The sequence below is a fragment of the Amia ocellicauda genome, chromosome 21 (assembly GCF_036373705.1).
Source record: "Amia ocellicauda isolate fAmiCal2 chromosome 21, fAmiCal2.hap1, whole genome shotgun sequence".
Classification (NCBI taxonomy): Eukaryota; Metazoa; Chordata; class Actinopteri; order Amiiformes; family Amiidae; genus Amia; species Amia ocellicauda.
Window position 1 is genome coordinate 23,144,017 of NC_089870.1, and position 23,470 is coordinate 23,167,486.

Here is a 23,470-nt window from a genome sequence, read left to right on the forward strand (position 1 = left end):
ATTTTTCCAATCTTCAACTGTCCAATTTTGGTGAGCTTGTGCAAATTGTAGCCTCTTTTTCCTATTTGTAGTGGAGATGAGTGGTACCCGGTGGGGTCTTCTGCTGTTGTAGCCCATCCGCCTCAAGGTTGTACGTGTTGTGGCTTCACAAATGCTTTGCTGCATACCTCGGTTGTAACGAGTGCTTATTTCAGTCAAAGTTGCTCTTCTATCAGCTTGAATCAGTCGGCCCATTCTCCTCTGACCTCTAGCATCAACAAGGCATTTTCGCCCACAGGACTGCCGCATACTGGATGTTTTTCCCTTTTCACACCATTCTTTGTAAACCCTAGAAATGGTTGTGCGTGAAAATCCCAGTAATTGAGCAGATTGTGAAATACTCAGACCGGCCCGTCTGGCACCAACAACCATGCCACGCTCAAAATTGCTTAAATCACCTTTCTTTCCCATTCAGACATTCAGTTTGGAGTTCAGGAGATTGTGTTGACCAGGACCACACCCCTAAATGCATTGAAGCAACTGCCATGTGATTGGTTGGTTAGATAATTGCATTAATGAGAAATTGAACAGGTGTTCCTAATAATCCTTTAGGTGAGTGTATAGTGATTAAACACTTATTTACTCGAGGCAAAGCTGTGGTTAAGCCGTGCCTATTCTAACAATTAATCTTCTCATTAATGAGCCTGTTAATTGTGATTTTAATTTCCATACGGTTACACAGAGACGCCAGTAACGGCCTTTCTAGTAAACTGCAATATTATTGGCTGACACAGTTTTGTGTGAGTCTGGAGTTTTATTGGTTAAAATAGGCGCGTCTGCTCCGATTGGCTAGAAGGCAAATTTGTGTCTTTTCGTTCACATAAAGTCAGAAAAAAACAACATGTATCCAAATTAACATGCATTTATACTAAAGTAATACAAAAATGATTACAAAAGATCTAGAAGTGAGTTTTTCGAGATTTAAGATTATACTGTATAATCGTAAACCTCGAAAAACTACTCACTTCTAAATCTTTTGTAGTCATTTAGTTAGTAAATAGATAACTTATTTTATGTTACAGTTGTATATTTATTATTTTTATATGGATTACCTGTAAAAAGAAAAAAAAGAAAAAGTAGGATTTTCATTCAAATCTACAGTAGGATCTCATCGACAAATTAGAACCAACGAACCTTCGTACCCTTGAATGTAAAAATTCACACTTCAGGACAGCCCTAATTTACACCCTCCTTTTGGTGGGCTTTTCTAAGACTTCTATCAAAAATAATAAAATGAACTCCATAAAGTCCTATTATGTGTCTTTCTTAAGCAAATTAACTCATGTTATCATGAAAACAGATACTTCTCTCTATAAAAGTAGTTCCTGTAATGTGTGGGAGGTCTGCTACTGAATCATTTATTGTAATTTTCTGTAGCACATTTTACCGAAAATGAACAAAAACATGTCTTTCATTGCACGTTCTCCCAGTTTTAATCTCTCCTGCTGAGACTCAAGAGGCACTTGAGACCCACTCCTGTTCTTGCCTTGCAGGAAATCACTCGGGTGGTTTAAGTTTAGTTGTCTTGTTATTTATACAGTATTACAGTCAAACGTTCTTAAATATACAGTACAAATCTAAGAGAACACATTTTGTCCTTCTGTTCTGAATATAAATGTGTATTTATTCATGTTCTGATCCAATCTTACTAAGAAGAACACAAACTGTAATGCAGATGATGCACTTCGGCTCCCCACTGTGTCGAGCATTCGTCCAGGCAGCCAAAACAAATAAAGCTGTTGCATTGTGGGTCCACCGGGCTGATTATAGCTTTTGATGTTCAGTCCGTTAACACCGGCAGCAGCTCATTAGCAGACACTGTAACTGTGCTCCACGGCTCGGAGGAAAGACGGCCCATTATGCTCACTGTATGAGAGTGTGTGTCTTTGAGCCCGATTGTGTCCCAACACTGAAGGTCCCCTCATTCACAGGCAGTGAGGTCATTGGGGTCTGTGTTTCCATCCCTGAAATGTGGAGGAAACGAACAGGAAATAAAACTGGCTGCTACCCTGTCTGCTTGGAGATAGACAGGCTATCTGATAATTATGCTGATGGCCTTGTATTTGTGATCTTATTTTGATCTTATTGTTTTGTTTTGCAATATGTGTGTCTTTGTATTTTGCTGCAATGAGAGCATTGGCAAACAAACACAATTCAGTGTTTTTTCCCTTTTCTGCCATTATTGTATTGTGCCTGGAATCAGAGCGCAGTTGTGAGAGAGACGGTGCGCAAGGACGTTTTGTGTTGTGTGTGTGATGTGTGCATCTGCAGAAAGGCACCAATAGCAGCCTCCTGAGCATCTCTACTGCACAGCGCTCTCAGCCACACTGCACTGAGTGAGAGCCGAGCGTGGGGGAGGGGAGAGAGGGGCCAGGCCAGTGAGCGCTGTGGGGGGGATTGTGGGGAGGGAGGGGCTTGGCCAGTGAGCCGCCGAGGCACAAGTGCAGAGTAATGTTGCAGATCTCCTTCACAGGAGACAGGGAGGGACAGAGAGAGAGAGAGAGGGAGGAATAACCTCTGCCAGTCACTGCCTGCTTCCCCTGTTCTGTGGCTCTCGCCCATTGGACACGTCTGGATTACAGAGGCAATTAATTTTTGACATCCTCGGATTTATCATTTCACTTCTGGGATCTGAGAACAAGTGTGCCGAGATTGTGCTGTGCTGTGCCATGGAGCGGCGTGGTAGGTGATTTCTCCTGTTCTTTTAATCGTTCTAGTGTAAATCCCGACTCAAACACAGTGTCTGACAGTACAGAGAGGGAGGGAGAGAAAGGTTTTTCCTGTGTGATATGAAGTGTGTGAGCTCTGTATTCAGGGAAGCATGGCCCTGGTTATGTAAAGCGCGGGGGTGTAAAGACAGGATGCTGTGTAGAATCAGAGACACACTGTTGTCCCGTTGACATCCCGCAGGAGAGACTGCAACTCCACCGCCCTGTGTGTCACGAACACCTGGGATGCTGAGGACAGTGTAGTGGACACAGTCACTGTTTACTGGCGCTGTAGAGGCTGGGCCTAGATGTTGTGAAAGTGGAGCAGCTGTAAATGTTCATTACCAGCAATTTAGCAGTGCTGAGAGTTCAGTCACACCTTATACTAGTCTTGTATAAAAATACATTTCCCAGAATCTATTGTGCTTTGGCAGCCTTCCATCCTATGAGAGCTCCCTTGCTGCCGTTGTTTACTGTGAGCAGAGACTGGGACCACTCCTGTTGCAATAGCCCCCTGGGTGGGCCGGAGGACCAGCGCTTTGCCCGGTGGTGGGCTGGGCTGGGCTGTGTGGGGATGCTCTCTTGCCCATTAAACAATGACATAGGACAGCTGCTCCCAGTGGAGCCAGTAGCTTCAGTGTCAATGGCCGAGGCACCGAGGCTGACATCTGTGTCTAATAATCATCTTCTCAACCTTTTTATATTTAAAAAAGCATTAAGTGCTCTCTGCTCTATGTCCGAGGAGGGCACATTCACCGTTTCCTGGTTCTCTCTCACTGAGTCACATATGATCAATAAGGCAGATATAGCATTGATGTCAGCTTTTCCACAGTTAAGAGGGCCTTCTGATTCAAGGTGCGCCAGCTGGAGCAGAGCGGTCAACCTGAGCAGAAGTATTAAATTCATCCGGTTATTCAGCTGATCAGACCCATTAAGTAACTGGCAAGTGGGTTAAGACCAGAGCCAGAAGACACTACAACCCTCCAGGAACTGAGCAGGTGAACCCCCTGTTACACAGCGGGTCGAGACCGGGCCGGGCCAGGAGGGCACACGACACCCGCCCAGCTGGAGCCGGTGTTGGGGAACACGGGACGCAGCCCACATGTATAGAGAATCCGCACCAGTACAGAGATCTGGGTTCGCAGTTGGGCTTGTGTGTCTCCAGCCCTGCTTCTGCAGGAATCCCCCGCAGCGTGGCCTCGGTGGAGGCTGGAGAAAGTGCTTTGTTTCTATTTGTGTTCTTGTTGACTGACTCCAGTGGGCAGCTCAAATAAACCTGTACTTCACTCATCACACAGGGTACTATTGCCTTTAACAATGCAGTCGTTTCATCAGAATTTTCTGTGTTTTCCCCGCTATGCTGTTCAGAGAGACACTGTGTCGTCCGCAGCAGCGTCAGTGCTTTTTTATCTGGGATGAGAGCAGGGATGTTGCTGAGGCAGTTGTCTGATGATGCCAGGCCTTGCTGCGTTACATAAAAGTGTTGGGGACAAGTGTTGGACTTGTGCTGGTAGACCACTGCACAGCTATTGAAGGTGTTTAGGGCTGGGCCACACGGCACACACAGAAGACACGTCTGTGCTGATAAAAATACAGACCAGGCTTGACATGGGTCCCCTGAATTCCCGGACAGCGTCCTGTAATTGTCAGGACAGGAGCAGGGAACCCAAAATAGCACTCAGACAATCAGCTGTGACCTAAAACAGCAAATAATAGGATTAGGTGTTAGGATCTGAATGTATTTAATACTTCCTCAAAACAAATACATACACTGCAGTTATTTTACAAATTAGTAATTATTCTATTATTTTCTAAATAAATGGAGACACAATGACACACAAAACAAACCAAAACAAATACATGTGTGGGGGTTGTGATATGAACATGAGACTCAAAGTCACAGACTCTCCCTCAGCGCAGTGTGTTCACTGGAGCAGTGCTGTGGGGGGTTCACGTCTACTTCAGACACATTTACATAAACGACTGGAAATCAGAAGTTTCGAATTCTAGGAAAAGGAGCGAATGCCACATCGCCTAGATCTCCTCAGTGAATACAAAATGTCCCGTTCCAACACGTCCCTCCGGCACTGATAACACAGCCCTGCCGGGTCGTTGGGCTCAGACACATCTTGTATCTGTTGTATGTTTTGTTTTTCAAAGATCACTTTAATGGAGCAGTATGCAATAATGAAACTGACCTTCAGCCTGATTTCCCCTCATTTATACAATCACTGACTGTATTGTTGTCTCTCTTTGTTTTATTTGTCGAACGTTTATAATTACTCCTACGCACGACCATTCAGTCTCTCATAATGCTGCAGCATATAATTTTTTAAGGGCAGAGATTTCAGCCCCTTTAGACTTTAATATCACATTGCCACGGTTTTACTATCCCTGTGTGCGTGTCTTCAGATCACCTCTTCATTATGCGACTTTGCTCTCGATTTCAGATTTGACACCTTAGTATTTTAAAGTGCCCTGGTGTAACAAAAGACATCTTGGACGGCTGAAGGCTGTTTGAATTGGACTGTTATTATGCTCTTTTATTTTCTACAAACACACTCCGCCCCAATATGTAATTATTTTAATTATAAGTCCGATCAGTCTGCCCTGTGTGCAATCTGTGCAGATATTGGCGGAAGGTTTGAAGTCCTGAGTCTTTGTAGTTGCTCTCACAGCTGGCGGAGGGACACCATGTCAGGCAGTGTGTTTTATTCTGCACCCTGTAGGGAGGCCAGAACCAGTACAGAGACATCAGACCTGTGGTCTTGCTGTTTGTGGTGCTGTTTGAAGCTCAGGCATCTTGGCCCTGGCGCTGTCCTACCAGAACCGATTTCATCCATACCCAAATGTTGTGTTGTCTCTTAGAGGTTTATGGGAAAGCCTTTGTTTATATACAGTGAGACGTTCTCCGATGCTGTGGTCACATGGGTGTCTCCGTCCTTTCAGAAGAGGACAGCAAGGTGGAAGGCCGATTGGACGGTGGAGCCGGTGAGAGAGGAGCCGTGCCCCCGACACGCAGGCTACTGTTGTGTGTTTGCTGCTTCTCCCCAAAATACTTCCTGAGGGCAGTGTTTGATTTCATGCCGCAGGAAGCGGCCAGCAGATCTAAATTTAATACAATCATCGTTGTATTAAATAATCGAATGAACGAAACTGGCAGATTTTCCAGGCACTGCCTCCGTCGGCTACACGGAGGTCCAGCTGCATCCGCGTGCTTTGCATAGATTAGCGAGGGGTCGAGGGCGGCGAGGTCTCCAATCCTGTAGGTCATTAACAGATGCAGGATTTGGAGACTCACAGGCCCTGCTGTGATATGATACCTCTGATTGAAGCCGCATGATTAGAGGGAATTAGAAACGAGGCAGTAGCTGCAGCTGGGGTGAGGGTGAGGCTGTCTGTGTGACACGCTGTACCCTACACATGCCTGTTGACTTATTTATAGGCATTTGTGCGCTGTTATACAATGGGTTTGTCGAATATTGTGTGTTCTGATTTGGACTGGAATATGTGTACAAACTGCCACGTCATATTGTGCGGGTTAAAGCACAGAACACGTATGGATTTGAAAAACTGTGCCCTCGAGTGCGCCCTGCTTCATACGTGATGTTAATCAAATGGGAGGCCTGACCCGTGGTAGGCCCACTTGCCTACCAAATCAATATAGCAATAACAATGCAATGAATCAAGCCAAACAATACACAGGAAATTAAAAAATAACTGTAAGCTTCCATGTACCAAAGATATGCACTGCATCCCAGTCAAAAAGACCCACTCACACACCAACCCAGATAACAAAACGGCAGATTAGAAAGTTAAGGTGTGAATAGGGATGAAGTACCCAAAAGATTGATCTTTATCCACACAAAGTGAGTTGGTATTGAGCTCCGCTAATATTAGACCTTCCATGTTCAATGGCAGAGATAACCAATAACCAAGAAAGAGATGCAGGATTTGTATCTGAAATCACCCTCTTGGCTTTCTGCTCCATAAATCAGTCTTTGTCTGGCTGTGGTTTTCTCCCCCTGACTTGTATGTTTGTATGTATTCACAATTACCCATTGTCATTCTGTTCATGCTGCTGTCCTGTCTCCTCAGCTGAGCCAGAAGGAGTTGCCCGCAGGATCTAGCTGTTTTTGCCATGAGTATCGCCGTGTCTCCGATGGCCACCGACACCCCATCGGCCATGATCACGACCGTCACCCCGACAGTGGAGCCGCAGGGGGCGGAGGAGGCGCTGAAGGAGGCGGACCCAGCCCAGCGCTACGACAAGCCGCCCCCTCTGCACACGGGCGCCGACTGGAAGGTCGTCCTGCACCTGCCCGAGATCGAGACCTGGCTGCGCTCCACCACGGAGAGGGTGCGGGACCTGACCTACTCCGTCCAACAGGACGTCCACAACAAGCATGTGGACGTGCACCTGGTCCAGCTCAAGGTAAGGGTCCACACACCTGCTGGGGGGCAGAGTTTGATTAGGAGATCACCTGGGAATACCTACAGTGAGGGAAAAAAGTATTTGATCCCCTGCTGATTTTGTACGTTTGCCCACTGACAAACAAATGATCAGTCTATAATTTTAATGGTAGGTGTATTTTAACAGTGAGAGACAGAATAACAGCAAAAAAATCCAGAAAAACGCATTTCAAAAAAGTTATCAATTGATTTGCATGTTAATGAGGGAAATAAGTATTTGACCCCTTCGACTTAGTACTTGGTGGCAAAACCCTTGTTGGCAATCACAGAGGTCAGACGTTCTATGGGATTAAGGTCTGGAGACTGGCTAGGCCACTCCAGGACCTTAATGTGCTTCTTCTTGAGCCACTCCTTTATTGCCTTGGCTGTGTGTTTTGGGTCATTGTCATGCTGGAATACCCATCCACGACCCATTTTCAATGCCTTGGCTGAGGGAAGGAGGTTCTCACCCAAGATTTGACGGTACATGGCCCCGTCCATCGTCCCTTTGATGTGGTGCAGTTGTCCTGTCCCCTTAGCAGAAAAACACCCCCAAAGCATAATGTTTCCACCCATGTTTGACGGTGGGGATGATGTTCTTGGGGTCATTCCTCCTCCTCCAAACATGGCGAGTTGAGTTGATGCCAAAGAGCTTGATTTTGGTCTAATCTGACCACAGCACTTTCACCCAGTTCTCCTCTGAATCATTCAGATGTTCATTGGCAAACTTCAGACGGGCCTGTACATGTGCTTTCTTGAGCAGGCGGGCCTTACGGGCGCTGCAGGATTTCAGTCCTTCACGGCGTAGTGTGTTACCAATTGTTTTCTTGGTGACTATGGTCCCAGCTGCCTTGAGATCATTAACAAGATCCTCCCGTGTAGTTCTGGGCTGATTCCTCACCGTTCTCATGATCATTGAAACTCCATGAGGTGAGATCTTGCATGGAGCCCCAGACCGAGGGAGACTGACAGTTATTTTGTGTTTCGTCCATTCGCGAATAATCGCACCAACTGTTGTCACCTTCTCACCAAGCTGCTTGGCGATGGTCTTGTAGCCCATTCCAGCCTTGTGTAGGTCTACAATCTTGTCCCTGACATCCTTGGACAGCTCTTTGGTCTTGGCCATGCGTTTTTCTGGATTTTTTTGTTGTTATTCTGTCTCTCACTGTTAAAATACACCTACCATTAAAATTATAGACTGATCATTTCTTTGTCAGTGGGCAAACGTATAAAATCAGCAGGGGATCAAATATTTTTTCCCTCACTGTAGATGTGGATAAATGAGTATGATCTCCAGTCAGAGCACTAATTACGGTGAGTAAAAAAGGAGCGCTGTGGTGCCACATGGAAGCTGCACTATATAGGGAGGGGGACAGGGTGCTCTGGAAGCACAGAAACAGCCCTGAGAAGACTGACTATCCATGATTAACACAATTAAAAGAATATAAAAACGAGCTAATTCAATCTGTCAGCCTGCGTTTGGCCTGTCCTCCCTCATTCTGAGATCTAATCAAGAAATAACACTGATAACCGCCCCTTGTGACCCACTATGAGGAGAGAGAGAGTGACAGAGTGTCCGACCGCCCTGTCCTCGGTGGGTCGTGATTGCAGTGCATCCTGGGAGCTGAGCTTTGAGCTGCTTATGTAGCCAGTGATTGGCTGGAGTGAGATGGCCTGGGGAAGTTGGCTGCCAGACGAGATGGGGAAACTAGACCACCATTGCAGAGCAGTTTGAGGCATTTCAGGACACTCTGTGTACTCTAATGTATGTATGGATACATGTTTTATATGTATATTATTTTAATTTCACGTCGGTCTGATTTACTGTACAAATGGTAAGAATTGTGAAATAATCAACACCTAAAGAGAATCTTACAGCTCAAATTGCTAGACAAGGGCTCAGTCCTGTTCCCATGCGATGAGGGATGGGTCAGTCCATTGGACCCAGCTTCTCCCATCAGTTCACAGACCCAGTGAATCCACTCCAGGTTTTGCATCTTACTGCTCGAGTCTCCAAACAGGCTCAGCTAATTTTATTCCAGCAGTGAAGCTGATGGACGCTGTGCAGACAGACTCCCCGGTTGCTGGAGGGGGAATTAGTTGAACGTTTGGTTGACGAAGGAACATCTTTTAATATTTCCGTGTTCTGCTGAGGAAAAGCCTGTCACAGTTATGCCTCGTGGCAGTGCTGCCTAGTGTACATTATGTCTGCTTCATTTGTTTATTAATTATTTGTTTTTATGTTGAGGAGAGGAAAGAGAACGACACTGTGTGCCCTGAACAATATGTGACTCTGCTTTGATGTCATTGGTTCGGTTGTTCAGTGTCCGAGGGAGTGATGTCATTGGTTTGATTAATTAGGGTCTGAGGGAGTGATGTCATTGGTTTGGCTGTTCAGTGTCCGAGGGAGTGATGTTATTGGTTTGATTAACTAGTGTCTGAGGGAGTGATGTCATTAAATGTGCCTGTACCAATTTGAAACAGCTTGGGTTTTGGTATAGAACCATGCTCCACACGCAGAACACGACATAACTTTCTCATCATATCACAGCCAATCCTCTCTTAGTTTTTGCCAAGATGCAAGGAAATTCCCTTTCTTTGGTCCCTTTCTTTCGATCACAATTGAGTTGACTCACGTTGTGGGCAATACCATAATTGAGCACGAGGATGCCAATACTAATTTTAGTATCACGATACTGCCAGGATACCACCAGAAAAGATAAAAAGCAAAACACAATATACAATTAAGAGAACTAACAGACAACGTGCAAAATAATAGTCAGCAAATTCACAAATAAAAAAATGAAGGGTCTAGCCTCCATACTTTACACCCTAAGCTACACTTATAAACCATGAATAACGGGAAATAATTGTATCATATGTGTTTGTTAAAAAAATAAAAAAGATCATAAAAAATTAATCTGATAACTTTGTAAATTTCTAAAAAAGGCTCCAGTTGTTTAACTTTAAGTTTTTTGTTGAAAGAAACACAAGCATGTCCATGTTTGTTTGTTTGTTTATGCTGGCTGCGTGTGGGATTTTGACATGATCTGAAGTTAATCTGAAGGGGATTTCTACATTTTCTTTATTTTCATTTTGTTGAATTTGAATCAACACTTTTTCTTTAGTACTGCTGTCCTGCAGCTGCTGCGGTGCTGTATAACTGTACAGATATAATAACATGCTCAGAGTTAAACTACAGAAAACTAGTACAGTAGTTAGTGTTTTAATGCGCACATCTTGTCCTCGCTGTTGCCGCTGTTCTTTCAATAATTATCGAGGCGGTTTGCTTCATGAAATGCTGTTATTCACAGATTCTGCTAGTGGTACAGTATGTAATTGAAAAATAACAAACATTATAATTCACTAGCATCATCTATACAAATAAAATCAATGGAAATAATGTTTTAGTTCTTGTTATTATTTAAATAAAGGAGAAAGCTTAATCATTTTACAATCCTGCCATTTGACTTCTGCAAACAGGTCCGAAAGTCGATCTGATAAATGTTTGGCTGTTCAGTGTCTGAGGGAGTGATGTGATTGGTTTGGCTATGCAGTGTCCGAGGGAGTGATGTCATTGCCCACAGGCACCTGACTCCTACATTATATTCTGCTTTACATTAGACATCATTGCCTTTTTGCTGAAGGAAGGTGAATCTCCCGACCACACACTACCACACACCGATTTGTGCCACATGCCTTTTCCCCTTTTTTCCACCCTTCTCTGGACTTCACCACATTGTAGCCGCGCCGGAGGGGAACTTCACTGTGATGTAACAAAGGGATTTGGACGCAAACGTGATCCGTCTTTCTGGAGCTCATCCAGTCTCCTGGCGGCAGGATAAAACAGTGCATTACACAACTAAGAGGTTTAGGCCCTTCTTAAACCACGCTGAAGGCATTAGGCGGCAGTCTTGGCTGTATTTCCAGGGCTGCTGATGGAAATTGAAAGTAAAATATGTTAAAGAAAGATAAACGGAAGAGGAAGGCAAAGCGAAGCCTTTTCTGAGCAGCTTATACTTCCCCAGTCCCTCATATTTAGTGTTATGTTGATGAGTTTAGGGGTTTTAGTCGGTAGAGAATTGATTAGTTGCTAAGGTGATTTTTTTGTGGTTTGTTCCATTAATAAGATTTTAAAAACTATATATAACCATTTACAGTTTTGTATTGCTTTAGAAAAATGACACCTATATATCAGAAAAAAAAAATCTATATAAATAGTCATGTAAAATTAATAATACCCTTTGATCTAGGGCTGTCTTTAAGGGTTCAAACGTTTGTTCGGTCTTCAGACCTTCGAAGCTTTGCCACGTGACAATCACATCTTTTTTTTTTTCTCTTGAAAAACTGACAGTTTGAATACTGCAGCATTAAAGGGTTAATGGGGTGGAGGAGCACATGGAGAGGCATGAAAGGTGAAGAGAGGTGGAAGAACGAGTCAGTGTGAGTGTGTTCAGTCTCTGAGACCTGTGTGTGCTGCACTAATAATAAATACAACAAGCTGTTGTTGCACCGCAGTGATGAGCTGGGTCTCCTCCTTGGGAAAGAAACACTAAACCACACTTCAGACCTGACTCGTAGCCGATCTACATTAAAAGATTAGATTTGTGTACTGCCCATTACTAAAAGTAAGTAAGTTCAAAACCGTCATAAAAAGCCCCATATCGTGTCAGCAGGACCAGATTAAGTGTAATCAATGTACTTTGAAAATATATGATTACACTGATATATATTGTTGTTCTTCTGAAAGAGCACTATATCCCCATCTGCCAGCATGCCTGTGCACCACTCTGCGTTAGTCTTCATCGTTTCTATATCCGCCATATTTATAGCAACGTTGTGCAATATAATGGAAATGTAAAACAAAACAAATGTTTAGAAAAATACCTGCTTTTCAGAATGTTTTGCTGAATGCGCAGAAGACCCCTAGAAAGCTTCATGTCAGCTGTGCAGCTGGAAATTGGTATTTTACAGAGGAACAATCATCCTCCGGGAACATTTAACCAACTAAGTTTAAATTATGATGCATTATTTATTAGGCTTAATGGGTCGATTGAATAGAACTGAAATCAGTGCACTGGAGATGATCCCACTGCAAGTTCCTTGCAATTGACCCATGTATTAATAATAATAATTATAATTATTATTATAATATATGCCAAAACAGGCTATATAATGTTGACACAGACTCTGAACTGTAGAAGGGAGCCTTTTTATTATAGTTAACACAGATGTTAAGGTTACTGTGTTCCGGTGTCTTTTAGTATTTACTACTTTCAGTATAGTTGTGTCTTAATGCATGTTAATTTGAATTGGTATTTTATTCAATACAGAACAAGTGTCGTAAGTAGCGAATCGGTGTAAAACCCTTGATGAATATACCCCGGTGTTCAGTAACATGTCACTGTTTATTACATGTTTATTATGAGTAAGGTGCTTTTACTGGAGGGTTAACATGTTTCATGCAAGTAAAATCAATACCTATACATAAACTGTGTTTGTTAAAATAATTTAAAAAATGATAACTGTTCGAGACATTCAGGTCCACTTTCCTGTATTGTATTGTGGGTTTTGTGTACAAATGATATCCAAATAATCCAGTAAAATGCAGAAAGGATTTGTTAGCTTTATCATTTATATGGGACAGGAGCATATCATTTTCAACCTTGTGAGTCTGTGTTGTGTAAATTATTTGTTGAATCATTTGTTTTTCATTTTGTGTTGAATTCAGTGTCTCTGGGGCTCATTGACTCTGTAGCATTTTAATGAGAGGTAAATGGCTGGAAACTCTGCTGGATAATATCTGTCCAGCCGCCAATGGGCTGAGAGGAGCCACTGATGGCGGTAACAGATTGATGGATGTGACTCCGGGACAGCCCTGGCAGTGACACATATCTGTGGGGAACGAGTCGCACTGATAATCCTTTTACGGTTAATATTGGAAATGCTGTAGTCATGTGTGCTGCTCATTTATTTCAGTGCATTAATAATAAACATGTCGGTGCGAGTAAATGTGTTAGGGGCGTGTTCAGCTCAGGATCCACGTTGAGTGTTTCTCACCACCAGGAACCCTGTCTCTTGTCTTTGTAGGCTGAGATACTTGTAGAAAGAGGCAAAGCTTCCTGTGCTTTCCACTTCTCCTTCTCCACTGCTACGCCCACACGCTGTTGAACACGTACACAGAGCTGCGCAGTGATGGGGACGTTGTGTGACACGACACGTCGTATCGCTCAGACAAGACGATACCGTCAACATGGCAGACAAACATTTCTAGACAAGAAACAGATGTGTCTCAAAATCATGTGTTACAGCCAAGTTACTCCTTACTGATGCAGATGCTCTGAAACTGATGTGCGATTGTGTTTGTGTTGTTCTGTGTGGAGGGTGAGGTGGTCTTGGCAGAGACACGCTCACCGCTTTATTGATGGAGGCAGATTATGGTTTCACAGATGAAGGAAAAACAAATACAGGCCACAGCAGGTCAGAGGCTGTGCTGACTCTGCATTTAAAGACACCATTTACTTAATGAAATAGACCCAGTCACGTATAGGAGCTACTTTTAATCTCACACAACCATCGGTGTGTGATTTGTGTGTGAGAAGTCTGTTAGTACCACCTGTGTCTATCTGGCAGAATGAACACGATTACACAAACTACACATACTACTACACACCCTTAATGAACACTAGAAGTGGCCTGGCCAAGTCTTTATTAAGGTGGGGCCTCTCTCTCTCTGCTGAAGGCTCCTCAATGCCGGTCACTGCAGAGATGCAATGTACCTGCAGATGTTTTTGTGCCAGGAGGGCTGTTCTGCACTCTGTAATTACTGAGACTCCTCTGTAGGACAGCGGGTGCCTGAATTATGGTCTCACAACCTGGTCTGCTGAATAAAGCATGAAGAGACAGCGAGTGCAGGAAACACACAATGGCTGTAGCTGCTGTAACAATGTGCCGATAAACAGCAGGGAGTGAGTGGTCTCCCAGTCGGCACTAGACTACACTGGGGAGACGTGTGTGTTTGTGTGTCCCACTAGTGCATTTATATATGCAGTATTGCTGCAGCAAATAAAACGTGATATGATTTCTGGGATGTATCTGGCACTCTCTGAAGTGGCAGTGTGCTGATTCGATTATTTACAATGTGGTTAACTCTGAGCTGAAAACAAATACTTTAGGCTATATTTATTTAAGCCTAAAAAAAAGCCAATTTTTACAGGAGGGAGTTCTGTTTGTGGTTCTTCAGCTCTGTTCTGTCCTCGGTCGCGTGGGAAGCCTAAAGCCCATTACTGATAATTAAAAACGATAAAGTCACTTGAAGGGGATGAAAAACTGAGATCACTGGGGAAGAAATGCAGGCCAACATGGCTCTGTATTGCCCAGTAACACGTAAAACATTTTACAATTTCATATTGCACATCACAGAAAAATTAGAGGTGTTGGCGATGGATTTTGGAAAAAGCGCAAACTGGGACTTTGGGGCTGATTAGTGGATTTGGATAATTAAGCTAAAAGTGAGTTGATATTAAAAACGATGATCCTTAAGCTTTAACAAAGATATGGAGAAGCCATCTGTCTCTGAAGTTGGGTCGAAAGAATGAATATTCACCAACTCTCTTCGTATGATTTCCTGTGACAGGTAGTTAGACGGGTAGTTGAACTGCACGGTCTCTTTTCAATCACAGGCCATGTGATAGGAGTGATAGAAAGATGTGCGTCTCCACAGCGAGACTGGACAGCCGGCCGTCAATCTGGGGGCATAGGGACAGATTGCTCCTGAGACGGGCTGTTTCTGGGGCTTTAAAGCCATTAGTGGACTGAACTGCCCTTCATTTCCTTATCAGTTTAAATTAAAAAATGATTATCGTGCTGAACAGGTTTGATGAATTACTGTAATTTGGGAGTGACTTTCATCTGATTGATCATGGCACCACTTCTGCCTGTCAGGGATTTGATGCCGAGATGTGGAATAGGGCTTGATTTTCCTTGGCTGTGTTAGTCTGAAATAATGAGCACTGGAGTGACGATGATTTATATTCTCGCCCATTATTGTAGGTAATCGCTTTCGGATAATTGATCTCGGCAGGTGTGTCTTGTTTTACAATCATATTCAGGGTCTGAGATGTATTTCTTGCTGATAAAAACGAAATATTCCTAATTCCAGGCGTTGTTTTTCTATCCAGCTCTTCGGAGGCAGAAGCATTTTTATTTTTATTGGTCTCCATTTCCTGCGAGGCCGTGAGGAATCCATGCGCCACCCATTATATCTGGATGCACTTCTCTCTAAGAAGCAGGATTGATTTTCTTATCATATTCCGTCAGATACGGCTCAAAACCCCGGCAATTGGAGGTAATCTGAGCTGAAGCCGGTGCTGTAAGTGTTTGAGTGCCATCCATTAATATTGAGGGCTGTTGTGCTCTTGTAGCTTCACAAAAATAATGTCCACTGTCAATAAAATTATATAACATAATTATTGGTCACATATGTGGTGTACGCCTGTTGCAAGGAACGGACGCAGAAAGTAGCTAAAGAGGCCGACAAACGATATTGTACAGCCCTAAATTGTGAGTTCCTGATTTGTGGGTGCTGCAGGTGTTGTAGGAACAGTAGGTGCTGTAGGTGTTGTAGATGTTGTAGGTGCTGTAGGTTGTGTCTCCAAACAGGCGTCCTGTCAGCACCGGCCTCTGTGTCGCCCTGCTGCCCAGTGACATAATATTTGTCAATTTGCCAGCAATGGTATTTGCTCTGTGGCTGTAATCCTGCTCTTTCAAGGCCGATCCTCTGTCATCTGTTGGTCGCTTCTTGCCAGCTTATTTAAAGGGTTCTTCAAATAATGGGAAAAGGAAATGAACAGATTTAAAGTCATGCTTTTTATTAATTTTAATATCTGTGGTAGAATTCATTTCCTCAAAGCCACCCCCCACACAGCTGTCCCCCCGTGCTGCTCGCTTGTCTCTCCAGATCGGGGCGCAGGGCGGGCCACAGTTTACCAGCTGTTCAGCTCCTCCGATTCGTTGAGATTTTAAGAGAAATAAAATGTGATTTGTTATTCCGGGGGGGGGGGGGGGGTATTTCTCAACCAGTACCTTTTTTATTCTGTCATTTCCTGACAGGTTTCTGCATAAAACACTACCAAGCATTATTTCAGTAGTTAAAATTATGTAAATACAAATTCAGTCACCAGCCACAGAAGACTTGAACCAATTTATATTGTTTCAGTGCCACCTAGTGGAGATAATTTAGAAAACAACAAAGGCTGGGCTGGTTTATTTTTTCACACTGAAGCATTGGTTGTTTTTGAATAAGAATTAGAAACATGTGACATTTTTGTTTATCCTGAAATTGGACTGAAGAAATTAACATGACCAGGTAACACATTTGAGGTGAGATGCTTATAAAGTGTAAATCCCTCCTGCATTCAGAACTAAATCAGCTCCATTATCCATAGTGTTGTGATGTATCTTTGTTTGGCATATGAGACTAAGACTGGGCTGCACTTTTGTTCTGCACCACAGTTTTGTACCTCAGACGCATTGTATTGGTCAGGTTGTTGTAGATGTAGTAGGGAGGTCATTGTGTGATTAGACCAGAGTTTTCAGATCTTGTTTTAGAGGCAACATTCTTCCTGTATTGCGGGATATATCCACAGAGTATCCACAGACACCCTCCCAGGGCGCTGACACCACACTTCAACAGCTCTGGCAAACGCACAGCGTTCGGCACACATGACAGAGGTCTGGGCCCAGAGAACGTCCCTGCTTTCAGAGATGGAATATCTCAGGCCCTGCCTCTGATTCCTGCAGTGAGTCTTGATGCTATTTTTAGAAAAGGAAAATGAGTGTTGCTGAGCCTTGGGGGTGTCTCTCTGCTAGTCATGACCTTCCCATGCAATAACATTGCTGTGTTTCACAGCATAGTACATCAAGAGAATATGTATATAAGTGTTTTACTGCTGTTGTTTTTAACACTGTATCATCCGAAAAGAACCATCGTTTTATACATCGAAACTCAGCAAAAGAATTACACAAATTAAATAAATAAACTCCGAAAGCTTCTGATGGCACAGCTGGTGTTATTTAAATGAGCAGCCACTGTAAATAGGTCCGGACATGGCTGGGGTGGGCGGGGGTCCACAGATGACATGCTATAAACTGCAGCCATGTGTAGTATGCAGAGAATGAGAGCTATGCCGGGCGGCGGGTGCGATTCCTGCCAAGAGGAGGGATTGGTGCATGTAGCTGTGGCCGGCGGCACCGCGGCACTGAACTGGCGCTCAGATGTGGAGTGGACCTCGTCTGAGCTTGCATGTAGGTGCTCTGCCCGAGTTCAGGACTTCAGCCCCGATCAGAAGCAGGTCGGCCCTGTTCTCCTTGACTCTGTGTTTCCACAGCGAGGCTCGAGGAACAGCTGAGAGCTCTGTCCTGTTTTTCTCCTTCATTGGATCTCTAGGCAGCCCGAGTGGGTCAGCAGCTGTTTCTGTGAATTTATTTATAGTGATGTAATCGCATTGGCCGGGACTTCTGCGTCTCCGGATCAGTCGAGTGCCGCGGTACCGGAGGAAACTGGTGCAAAGATGGCAAGATGGCCTATTTACAGTAGATGCTAGACCACAGTACAGCGGCTCTCTAATCCGTGCAAGCAAGCAAAGGTTTAAGTCCTAGCTGCCCGATGGACCCCTGAGAGCGCCGGTGAGGGAGCAGCAGAATCCCAGGAGCCCGCGGACAGAGGGTGAGTGTTCGTTGTGCGGCTTGGAAACACGCAGATCCAGTCCTTCAGCTGGGCATCGAGATCCTGAACGACACGCTTACAGTCAGATGTCTTTGAGAATGAAGGTGGTCTGGGTGCGTGAGGGTCAGCGTGTTGAATGTCAGGGAGGATAGTGAGGTGAACCTGGCGCCTCTGGTGGTGTGAGATGTTTTCTGTGTGTGGGGCAGGGGTTACGTGGAAGGATTTCTCAGGGACATCCTTCAGGGACACCCTCTCAGGGGAGGTGCTTGTGAGAGATTGAAGTGGTCACCCCGCAGGGTGGGTCAGGTTTCGGTGGTGGGGGGGCACCAGGCTGCGTCACACACTGCGAGGAATCCTGGAGGTGTCTAGATGCCGGTCCTGGAGGATGGCGGGGATCAAGTTTTTAGTTCCACTGTTAGTTTATCATGGCTCTGTTCAGTTCTCAGGTTTGACCTGGTGACTGTTTCACGGTACCCAGGTCGGTGGGTTAAGGAGATTCACATCCTGCAGTGTGAGGGCTCCACCTGCACTAAACACACTTTGTTTATTCCTATTCCTCCCCCCCCCCGTGTGTTTCCCTTTGCCTGGCATCAGTGCGTGGATCAAAAATGTCAATTTTAAATCCCACAATTGAACTTTTAATCCCCCCTGCTCCGTTCAGCTGGGATTCCCTCTATGCAGGAGAGATGGGGAATGAACCCTGTGATCAACAGCCTTGTTAGCATCATTAGCTATGTTAATTGCTTTATTGACACTGGGATGATTCTCGCTCTTAGCGGGGTCTCCGTCAGTGATCTGGATAGCAGTGCTTCTTGTTACCTGTCTAGTGTGTTACTGCACTTCGTAATGCAGACACAGCTGCGTGTGTATGTGTGTGTGCATGATTTCCTTCTTCTAGCATGTGTATGGCTGCAGTTTACTGTAACCCCAGTTCTCTGCATTTCACTTTGACGCACAGATCTCTTTATTGCCCAGGACAGCCTCCCAGCACTGCCTTGTGATTACTTAACACTCCAGTAAGACTCAGTCACCGCAGTCCTGTAACTTTAGCACTTTCACCTGCTGCCCCCCGCATTCCTCACTCAGGGTCTCTGCTACTCGATGGCATTTCCACGTGGAGACCCTTACAGTACAATATGCAGTATGGATTCCTCTCTCTCTACAGTCCATAGCACCGCCCCACTCCCAGGGTCCGTTTCCTCAGCCGAGCCCTGCTAGCTCTGTGTCTGCTGCGGTTCTGGCCATGTGGACATCAAAGCTGACCTTGTGCCTCTGACATCTCAGCTGCCGGGGCACATCTGACTGTAAGTCACCCTGAGAGTGAATCAGTGAGCTCTGATTGGAATTAGATCACGGCCCAAAATAGCCCTCCTGACTGCCAGCAACCCGGGCGGCCTGGGATTCCCGTGTGGAGAGCGGTGAGTCTGTCTGTGTCCCGGAAATTGGGGTCCAGGTCAGAGAAGAAAAGATCCAGGACGCTAAGTTGTGTTGCTCAACCTTCCTGTGATCGAACCAGAGAGGCAAACGACGCTTTCTCGATTCTGTGCTTTGTTAAAATGTATTTTTATCCTCCGAGAGAAACTGCTATCGGGTAACCGACAGAAAAAGGCCGGAGAGAGTGGGAAGTGTGTGTGTCGCTCTGGGGGAGTGCTGCAAGGAAAACGCATTTATGGATTGACTGGTTTTCATCAAGAAAGGGACATGTGACATTCCTGTGAAGGACTGCGTTCTCGCTAGCCCCTGCTGCTGGGGTAAGTGACCACAAGTCTGGGCAGCAAGCTGGTGACAAGGGCCAAAGTTTGAATAAAGTTCAGTCCTGTTTGAATGTGTGTTTGTGATTGATCTCTGTGTGTTTTCCCTGTAAATTTTTGACTCCGTTGGCACTGTAGTTCCAGCAAGTGTTCTACAGTAAATCACTAATACAGAATCTGAATTGTGTTTTAGTTTCCCGTGGAGCCGACCGGTGTTGTTTGCGATTCCAGTCCCATACAGAAGTCGTTCTGCATTAGTGTGTAGTTGTGTGTGATTGTGTGTGTCTGTGTGTGTTTGTGTGTGGCTCTAGGGCCTGTTACTGCAGCCCACGTCACAGCTGTGCCGTAGGGGACAGCTGGATTCTGGACAAACAAGTGGCAATGCACATGCTTTTATTTTCCATTTCACACAAACAGGTTACCGTAACTATTTTATTGAGCAAGGGAAAACTTTAAACTGCCCTGCTATGTGACTCAAAGTGTAGACCGTGTCATGTGCCGACAGGTGTATCTTGACCGTAGGTTTTTATTTGATCCTATTTAGATCACATGTGAAAAGGCATGTTTTTAGGATCTGGTGTTGGTTTCTTCTGCATTGTGCATCTTCAGGGGAGTGTTAGGACTTACCTGAAGCACACCTTTGATCTTTAGTGTCTCATAACTTGTGTGCACCACCCTCTCCAGGAAAGAGATTTTTGTTCTACTTCAGTTATTAATGCATGCCTTTTTTTCTGCCACCCGTACAGTATGATTAACTAATTGAGACTTTAATAGAAATAAATAGAAAGGCTTTAGTAGCATTTCCACTTTGAGTTGGTTTACGATCTAATCTAGTCTATTTTCACGTCTCAGAAAGCCTACTGTGCCTCCTATTGTGATTGTTGCTGGACATCAAAATCCAGGCCCAAGAGGAAATGAGTAACGGCACAGATCATGCGTTTTATTTATGACTGTATTATTAATTTATTTTGCATATGAAAACCAGAGTTCCTGCTGTGGTGTTTTATTGCACTGGCTACAAGCGTGACCTAGATTCTGGAAAGAAACGTTACATTGGGAGCCGGCAGCACTAGAGCCGATCTCTCTCTCTCTCTCTCTCTCTCTCTCTCTCTCTCTCTCTCTCTTGCAGTGTCGTTGGGTGTTTCGCTGTCATTGTGTTGTGATTGAGATCTGCTGCCCGTAGGCTGGAGCATTGCCAAACACTACACTCATAGCGGCCTGTGTCTTCTCTTTCTTCCCCTCTCTTCGGTTATATTTAGCGTGTTTGTTTTCCAGCTCGTGATGATTCGGCCTTGCCATGATGCGGGCGAGTAACGTTCGTGTAGTTGCCAGTGCAGCCTGTGAATTCACTGTTTTGTACGCAGTGTTGTACTCTTTCTGACACAGATGCTGTTGTGTTCGTTGTGTAAGCACTAAGAGCTTTGTTTTGCTCTTGTGTCCAGGTGTCGAAGCTCTCTCACTATAGATCGCCCTTCGTTAGGCTTTTGTCTCCAGAACCCAAAACAAAGAATTTCCTGAAGAAATCGGACAGAAGAGTCTCTCCTTTTATTGGGAGCCTATGTGTTCAAATTAGCCTGGACTTTAACTGTGTTATATCTGTGAGCCACTCATGATATATGCACATGTGGAGCACAATTCAAAGGTTGAACAACTGACTGATTGAGTGAAAAGTAGGGTTTCCTTCCTTATAAAGCAGGAAAGGCAAGACCAGCCGAGTCCTTCTCTTGTCAGCACTTCTCTCAGGATCCAGGAAGTGATCATCGGTGATTAGATTTCCCTTTCTCTGTCACAGACTCTCACGCGCTTCCCCGTCTGTGGGGAGACAGGGGTGACATCTGCAAGGAGGTGTAGCAGCTGATTACTGGTGCATGTCCCCGAATCGTTGACAGGCGTCACTGTGCCGTACACAACGGGAAGCTAAATAGAGCTTGACAGAACATCTTGTGCGACACCGAGATACTGGGAAATACAAAAACGAGCTAAACTAAGAGCATGAAAACACATTTCACGGGCGCAAACTTATGTACTGGAAAGCGCTGATTAGGAGATTGCCGTTTGCCAGCCGGATCTGGAGACACAAAGGAGCGAGTGAGTGAGAACTCGTAGCGGTCGTTCAGGGCACAGACTCGCACACCTGCAGTACGACAGAGGGACGGGCCTGTGGTTCAGCCCACAACGTCTGATGTCACGATGACAGGGAACCGAATATCCATCTCGCACTTAACCAGTCAGGTCCGTTTAGCCCTGGAGCTCGGCGCTGGTGCTGCCATGCTGTTCTGGGATTTTTTAACAATTCCCAAAATGCTCAGTGGCTGGAGGATTCGCTTCTAAGCCTTAATTAGGGTGAAAGACAAGTGAGATGCATTGTGGGTGTTTTTTAGGGTGCATTCATATACAATTAGTGATTCCAGGATTAATATACTAAATGTGAGCGCATAGCTGTGTCAGATGAAATGATTGTGCTTTTAATTAACTTGGAACCTTCTCACACACATCTGATGAGTTCAGGTATTAAAACCATGTAAACTAAAGACTGAATATTCCTCCTCCCTGTCGTGCTAGAGTGCTTACCCTTTTTGCTTACCCTCCTTTCCCTGTTCTGATATTAAAGTGACTGTGTAGTTTACTTTAGCTGTCTATCAGGAAAAACTGGCTGTGCCCACGGACTGCAGCTCAACAACCTGCGCTGACGAATAACGGTCTTCACTCTAATGTCCCGTTAAACGTGATTGTTCAATAGTTCTGTGGAGACGAACGGGCCGTGCCAGTCCCATAGAGTCTCTTGCATCAGGACCTGTGAACGGAGCTGTAAGCACTTTCCCTGCTCCTGCAATTGCTGACGGAGTTAAACAATGTAAGAAAACGCATCCGGATGCTGCTGGTATCTGCGCTGGGCCTCTGCTGACACACAACTCTGTGTAATATGACAGGACACTAACGGATACACAGTGTTTGACTCGAGGATGGTTGAGGTGGCAGGAATGTATTCATTCCACCTGTGGATCACCCTGAATCATTACTTAGCCATTGCGTAGTGGACAGCAAGATAGAATCTAATGTATTCTTGTTACTCCACCAGCGTGGTCAATTTAATGTGTAATCAAAACACAATTCTCAGATCTGTGACATCTACCCACCCATGTTTTCAAATCACACTGAAGATATTTTCTTGCTGCACCCTTTTCCCTTGAGTGGCCGGAGTGGAAAGTGATTCTGCCCGCTGTGTTATTTGAGGAGGGTCTGAAGGGCTTCTCCCAGACCCTCCATGTGACCGCTGACAGCAGCTGTGGGTCGAGGGCTCAGCTGTCCTGACGGAGACAGTTGTGGGGTCAGCCACGCTTCCTGCCAGTGGCCCCCGTGAAGCACAGACCTGCACCGTTTGTGCAAAAGTGTCTATTTTCCCATACCTTATTGAGTTTATATGATTTCTGTTGCCTCAGCCCTCACTTCCACATCCAAATCCTCCCTGAAACCTACGCTGTGTGTGGGAAACTCCTGCACACACACATCCTGGGGTCCTTGGGCCTGGCCTACCAGAACCGGCCCGGATTGTGTTATTGTGCTGCAGGAAGCGTGCTGTGAGCCATCGGGGCCCCTTGTGTCAGCTTCCTAATGTGCGAGTGAAAGGCGAGTGAAGGATAAGTTGGCAGTGGTGAGTCTCGGGGCTGGATACGGCCTCTCATAAAAGGGAATCTGACAAGCGAGGCTTCCAGTGAATTTATAGACAGCGTCTGTTAGACCGGCAGTAAAATGGCCGAGGCCGTCCTCAGTCTGCACCTGAATAAATTCACGAG

At 45.0% G+C, this 23,470-nt stretch overlaps 1 protein-coding gene across 2 annotated transcripts in view; it reads left to right on the plus strand.

The window, feature by feature from the left end:
• Positions 1 to 23,470, plus strand: part of akap6 (A kinase (PRKA) anchor protein 6) — a 122,579-nt gene that overhangs the window by 15,148 nt on the left and 83,961 nt on the right. Inside the window, exons 1-2 of one of the 2 annotated variants that reach the window (XM_066694323.1) lie at positions 2,573 to 2,721; positions 6,846 to 7,182. In XM_066694323.1, coding sequence (XP_066550420.1) covers positions 6,889 to 7,182 — 294 coding nt within the window. In that variant the 5' untranslated portion in view covers positions 2,573 to 2,721; positions 6,846 to 6,888. Of the gene's footprint in view, positions 1 to 2,572; positions 2,722 to 6,845; positions 7,183 to 23,470 lie in introns of those variants that run through there. The other variant, XM_066694324.1, reaches the window with a different exon arrangement.